Here is a 7,193-nt window from a genome sequence, read left to right as displayed (position 1 = left end):
CCAGTGTTTCTTTGAAAATCAATTTAGATTAGCTTTTCCATCAGTTTAAGAGATTACACAGATGACCAATAAAATAGACTAAAGTATATAGGAAGCCAAGGGATTGATTCTCCTCTTATGTCAGTTTTATACCACAATAATAACTGGATTAGCTCTATGGTAGCTACTCCTGAATTACACCAGAGCAAATGAGATGAGAATCAGACCCACTATGAACAAGTGACACATCATTCACCTTAACTTGCTTCATCGCTGGTTTCAAAATGAGACTGTCAGCAAAGGCAAAAAGAAGAACAGGAGTACTTGTGGCACCTTAGAGACTAACAAATTTATTAGAGCATAAGCTTTCGTGGACTACAGCCCACTTCTTCGGATGCATCCGAAGAAGTGGGCTGTAGTCCACGAAAGCTTATGCTCTAATAAATTTGTTAGTCTCTAAGGTGCCACAAGTACTCCTGTTCTTCTTTTTGCCTTTGCTGACAGTCTCATTTTGAAACCAGCGATGAAGCAAGTTAAGGTGAATGATGTGTCACTTGTTCATAGTGGGTCTGATTCTCATCTCATTTGCTCTGGTGTAATTCAGGAGTAGCTACCATAGAGCTAATCCAGTTATTATTGTGGTATAAAACTGACATAAGAGGAGAATCAATCCCTTGGCTTCCTATATACTTTAGTCTATTTTATTGGTCATCTGTGTAATCTCTTAAACTGATGGAAAAGCTAATCTAAATTGATTTTCAAAGAAACACTGGTATAAATTGAGATTCAGGTCCCACATTTCAGTTTTCTAAAAATAAAGGGTGGGAGTACAAAACCTAGAGAGAATACAAATGTTTTCACAATACGAAAAGAGAAAAGCCTAGGAAAACAGTTGTTTCAGATGCAAACACTGTTTTGCATTGTCAGAAAGGCAAACACAATAGCATTGTGCTGGCACATGAGAACCAGAGAGAGACACTTGCTGGAAACTGAAAGTGAAATTGACCCAGTGTAATTTCACCCTCCAGGCTGAATAAAATGCAAAAAGTAAACAAACAGCATAAATGGTGAAAAGGAAAACCCATGCTTGAAATTATTTCAGATTTAAAAATGTACGGTTTTGTCATTAACTAGAGCTGACTGGATAATGAAAAAACAGATTTGCAAATACGTTGGTGAATTATACAGCCCTTTGCGGTGAGCTGGCTCTTTTCTCTGTATTTGACCCTTATCTTGCAAATGTTAATGTATTTGCTGAGTTTGGGACAGATTTATCAGACTTAACTGGAGGATGGATATCATACATGTATATTTTAAAAGTTACATGTGTTTTAACTGCTTCATCACAGATCCTGCACTCCAGCCTGTCACTTTCGAGTGAGCTTCACTGTAATCACAATGAAATTCTTTTGTGTGTGGTTAGGGCACTGGCTTGGGAGACCCAAATTCAAGGCGCTGTTCTACTTGATTCAGAGCAGAGTTTTTCATCACTATGAATCAGAGGAGGAACTTGAGTATTCCACATCCCAGTCCGAGGCCCTAACCAGGAAGCTATAGTCAGTCTCTCTCTCTCTTTCTTTGGCCCAAAACTTTCCTGATGAAAGTTTCATGGCAACTAATACATCCCTGCAGAACATTTCAGCTTTGATGAATCAGTATTTTTTTTACCAAAATGTAATTTCAGTGACAGTGTTCTGACTAGCTCTACTCATGACACAATATGTCTATCTCATTCGGATTATCATGGGATTTCACTTCACTCTTATGAATTTGATGGGTTCAGGCCTGGCCCAAGGCCTCCATGCTCTAGCTATTCCCAGCTGCTGGAACTCCTCTTATTAGAATAGCCCTACTCTAACTTACACCAACCGCAGACACATAGCAGCACTGTATAGCTACCAAGGTGACACAGAGCGACCTTTGCAACCCCTTAGGTTGTGCATTACATCACATTTGCAAGGTTTTCTTTGCACACATATACCTAGAAAGTTAATAAAAAACCCAAACCCATAGATTTTACAGCCAGAAGAGACCATTATGATCATCTAGATTGACCTACTATATAAAATTACTGCTTTCCAGGTGGTCAGAGCATTTCACCCCATGACTTCTGCATCAAGCCCATAACTTCTGGATTAGCTTTGACAAAGAGTTTAAATTTTGCAGAAACTGCTGGAGCCACTAGAAAAATACCAGGACACTGTGCCACCACCTGCTGTAACTAATCCAAGTGCTGCAGACAGAAAGAATTGTTAGACACCATAACTCACCCACTCCCGGGGAGGAGGGACCAGAAACCCTGGCCCTGTTTCTCCTTTAGCAGATATTCCAGGTTAGAACTTTTTTCAAAATTTAGAGGTGCAACTAAAAAAATGTGATGAGAAAGAGCACTCATTTGTCTTTAATTTCATTATGCCTCATTCTGAAGAACCTCTGGTACAGTATGGTTTGTAATATAGTTTTGATGTTTTGATTATAGTTGTTTAGCTTTACACACACACATACACACACACACACTGAATCATAGTTATGCTGTAAAGATGCTTTTGCTGCAAGTCTTTGAAGGTCAACTTTCACCATATATGGATTGAAATAAAATAAGAAAAAATAACTCTAGTAGTTCTAGGAACCCACTGGGTTCTCCCATCCCTAAGTTTTAGGAACCCTCTGGATTGTCTCATGCTTGGTAGGAAGCAAAACTTCACCAATGTTGCTCATCCTAGTAGTCTGAAAATTCATAAGCTTCCCACCTGCAATAGTTGGCAAAATGTATTAGAACATGTTTTTAATTGCTGTTGACTTTTCCAGGCTCACGGCTGTTAAAATGAGGCGCAGACACTAACATTGCTGAAGCCCAATGTGAGAGACTATAAATTGGTTCCTAGTCTAGTTCAGAATCCTACTAACAGGCCAAGGACAAGTTATAATGTTTATTCCTAATAACATCCCTGCTTGGGCCTTTAAAGTGAATATGAGAGCACTGAAAACTGTTTCCATTCTGAATGAAACGGAGAGGGGCTCAAGCCATGAAGTTGGGAATTGAATCCAAACTTCCATAAATGTCGGGGAATGGGGGGGGGGGGGGCGGAATCCAGGGCTTTGGTTCAGCCCATCATGATGCTAAGGGCCACATGCAAAGTGTAGAACAGAACCTCCACAGAAGGTAAGAGTGTTCACATTCCTGGTTTTGTTTCAGGTTTATCACTAGCATTAAACCTGTCCCTTTTGTCAGTACAATGGAGATGTACTTTGGATTGTGTACTGTTGGAGAGAGGCCTTAATTATATTATATCTCACTTCAACAGCATCTTTGGGAATCAAGTCTTTTGGCTGTGGATGATGATGAAGTAAAGGAAATTACAGGGCATTTAATGTAACCAGGAGTCAAGCCCAGAGGGATGGTCCCCACCTTGGAACAAGGGTGGAGTACATTTTTGCCTACCCAGCAGCACGCCCTCAAAAGCCCAAAACTATCTGGGACAAGGTTAAGTCAGTTCACCGTCTGCCAATTGCATTGACTTTAATGTCTCCCCTGCTCAGGGAATGTCAATACTGCTTTCCTGAACTCCGCCTGTTATATCTAGAGGAAAGGGGGTTAGCATTGTCTTCCACCGCTCGCCCCAGGAAACATGATATCACACTTGAACAAAAGCGGGAAAGCTGACAGATCTATTGAGATGGGTGTGACTACAATACACACCTAACTGGTCAAGTCCTGTGGAAAGGGCTGTGACTGGCAGTTCTTCAATGCCGAACTCAAACGAGCACACTGTCTATGTTTATTGCTAAGCTGTGAAGCTTGCTTTTGTTTCTCACACATTCAAATGACTTCATGGATTTTACTTGCTTCCTGTAGCAATCAGGTATACACGACGAGCTGGCTTTAAGGAAGCGAGACCCAGGGGAGATTTGACTCTGAGAAAGGGGTGTAGTGTTGTCCCATTCAGTTCAAGTTAACAAAGCTCTCTTTTTTTATCTTCTGAATGTAACACTCAGCGCATAGCCTATCTGCCTCTAAAGTGAAAAGTCAGTACTGATCTGAGAGTTAACTAGGATGCATTGCTATACATCTACAACAAGTAAGCAACCCACACCACAAAAGAGGAATACACACTATACAACCTAATGCAGCAATAATTATATAACAATACACACACACTCACCACATTTTATGTAAACTTTTTGGCCTGCATATAGCCACAGACCTTTCCAGATACTAAAAAAACCCTCAAACCCCCAAACCTTTTTGTTGACCATTCATCGTACTTCTTAACATTTTTGTGACCCATAAAGATCAAGAGATTGTAGAACAAGTTATACTGCAGTGAAAAATTCTGTTTTCTTTTGTTACTACCGTCTGTCTCTTACTGTACAGTCTGCAGCTATGTAGCAGATTACATTTTATCTAGAGATGGCCTGGAGCCAGAAAAATTAGATCTGAAGCTACACTTTCAGGGATGAATAAAAATCTGGGGTGCTGGTTGGAGGCCCATCTCTAGGTTTATCAGGTTTATGCTTTGTATTTTACACTGAGGAGATTGCCTAGAAACAGGTCAGATGGAGACACTCGTGGTGTGAGCATATACGTCAATGCTGAGAGAGAACCACATGGAAAGAAGATAATACTCAGAACAATGAGTATTTGAGTAAAGCATCTCTGACCCTTAAGGCTCTTAATGCTATGAAATAAACTTTGCATGAATAAAATCATAAATATACATTTGCCAGTTATGGGAAATCCGTACCTTAGAATTAGTACTATTTAGACAAGCAAATGATGTCTGGTAATAATATTGCTGATTCAGACTTGTTTTTAAACAGTATTTGCAATGAACCAATCCGTTGTATTTAATGCATATTATTCAAGGTTCAATGTCCAATAATTAGTGTCTAGACTCAGCAGCTGAAAGAGACTAGCTAAAAATAAATACTAGATAGAACACATATCAGATTTTTATCGGTTAGCTTGTGTTTCACCTCTGTCTTTGTGAAGTGGACAGTAAGAGTCAACATTCACAACACATTTTACAAAAAAACATGTGGTGATCATTTCCGAACGACTGGCTCAGAGAAAAAGTGAACTGGCTCAGCAGAGAAATCCACACTGTAGCGTTTGTAAGTGTGAACAAACAGCAGCTAGATTAAAAATGATTTAGCTACAGATCTCAAATACATTCAGCAAGCCTCTGACAAAGAATCACCCAACGGGAGAGATCCTTGTTTATGCAAATAATCCCACTGAAGTCAATGTGAGAATTATGCTAGTAGGGATACCTCAGCGGAGTTTGGATTTTAGGATCAGATCCTTTTATCTGTACACTGCATGAGAAACAGTAAAGCCACGGCACCTCGACAATGCTAGCTCAGTAACTAACGCAAAGTCTTACCTGAAATCATCAGGCTGAATCCACAGAGAATTAAATGTGCTAAAGAGTCCATGCTTTCCAAAATACCTCCATCCAGTTTCCACAGCAGCTCATGGGGTTAGGATTATCCTTTCAATGGGGTAGACCTTGGTTACTCTTCCCTTGCATGGTACGAGGACTCTTGTTTACAAGTCAGAGGCAAGAAATTTCAGTGCTGGAGTGGGCTATAACAGTCTCATTGCTGTCTGAGTACAGGGAGTTTAAGTTCCTTTTTCCTGTTTCCTTTGTAGATTAGGATGGGAAAGGCAGGATCTTAAAGGCATTTTGTATCAACAGGACCATGAGGCACTGCAAACCCTGTTCATCTAGCAATACATCATAACACTTATCTGGGGCTGTTGGAGAGGCAGGGGATTGCTCTCAGAGAACCGGCAACAGGTCATGGTCAGCAATGTCAGGAACAATAGTGGCATCCTCCAATAGGCGGAATAGTGCAAATAACAAGCTCTCCATCTATGTACAGCATGTGGAAATTGTCATCCCATCCTCTGCTCAAACTACAGGTCTGCTAATTGCTCCAGTGGTCACTTTACGCTTCAGCACTTCAGTGAAGGGCTTTCAGGAGGCAATAATCTTTTCATTTATTTATTTAATCCACTCAGAAGGTGCTTACTGCAAGGCATCTACAATACAAACATTAAGGAGAACCCTAACAAAACAACATGGCAAATCTGATAAAGACCAAAGCCTAGAGCTCTCCAGCAAACCACTTCATGTATTTTACTGGAAATTATTATTTTTTCATTCCAAGACTGGAAACAGGCTCAGAAATTTGATGTCATAATAAATCACAACAAGATTTGTTTTGACTTCAGTGGAACCTAAATGCCACAGCACTCGAGGGGCCTGGGAGCAAAGTTAACAGCACAAAAATAAACAAGATAAAAACCTAGAAAGTAAAACCACATGAATAGAGGAAAATTAATCATACAAGTGGAGAGGTAGCACTCAGACAAATCAATAGAATTGCAAATAAAGGGCAATCCTATTTACAACCTCTTGACTAAAAATAAACCCAGACTATTGTATTAGAAGACACTGTAGTCTTGCTAAGATGCCAACACCCAGAATGACACTTCAAGGAGAACAGAGAAATCAGTTCTCAGTCTCCTCTGGAAAGTGAGTTACATGGCTGTCTGGCTATGGTGAAAGAATGACAGGAGACATTAAGTTTAATCAGGCCACAACTTTATTATTAGATAGATGTCTGGGACTAACCTGGCAGATAAAATGTGCAGTGCAGATGCAAAATTTATGTCCCTCCAGCAGATCCACTGCCGGGACCCTCCAATTCCAGACAATTTTTTTTGGGGGGGGAGAGGGGCTTCCACAGCTGCCCCCCCATTTATCCAGGTCCCTCTAGCAATTACCTGGCCGGGAACTTAATGACCACGCCCCCTGGTAGGAGGGGTTAAGGTGGACTATAATGATGGGGGGGAGGTTGGCTCCTTGCTGTACCAATCATAGGAGTCCCCAACTGTCCCCAGCTCGCTCAGTTACCAAGCACCTCTCCTTAATTCCTTTTCCAAGCCATTTTTTCGTTCTTTTGTGCCTTAATTTATGGAGTACCTGCACGGAACATCCGCCACAAGGAGGCACCAGCCATTAGCTTGGCTGCCTCCTCCCCACACCCAGCCGGGTTCTCAAACATCTCCCAATGCCCTCTTTTATATCAGCCAAAAATATGGCAGCATCTGAGTCTGACAGGTGCATGCCATCCTCCTGAAATAACTCCGGTGTCCCATAGAATATGCTAGGATGTGAAATTACTGTCCTCCCCAAGGGCAA

At 40.9% G+C, this 7,193-nt stretch overlaps 1 protein-coding gene across 2 annotated transcripts in view; it reads right to left on the bottom strand.

The window, feature by feature from the left end:
• The window catches only part of TEK (TEK receptor tyrosine kinase), a 61,105-nt gene extending 55,443 nt beyond the window's left edge, over nucleotides 1-5,662 (bottom strand). Inside the window, exon 1 of one of the 2 annotated variants that reach the window (XM_034773924.1) lies at nucleotides 5,367-5,662. In XM_034773924.1, the coding sequence (XP_034629815.1) occupies nucleotides 5,367-5,418 (52 nt within the window). In that variant the 5' untranslated portion in view covers nucleotides 5,419-5,662. The remainder of the gene's footprint in view (nucleotides 1-5,366) is intronic. The other variant, XM_034773923.1, reaches the window with a different exon arrangement.
• Between the last annotated feature and the right edge of the window lie 1,531 nt (nucleotides 5,663-7,193).

The sequence above is a fragment of the Trachemys scripta genome, chromosome 6 (assembly GCF_013100865.1).
Source record: "Trachemys scripta elegans isolate TJP31775 chromosome 6, CAS_Tse_1.0, whole genome shotgun sequence".
NCBI classification, from domain to species: domain Eukaryota; kingdom Metazoa; phylum Chordata; order Testudines; family Emydidae; genus Trachemys; species Trachemys scripta.
This window is presented reverse-complemented; position numbering and strand designations above follow the sequence as displayed.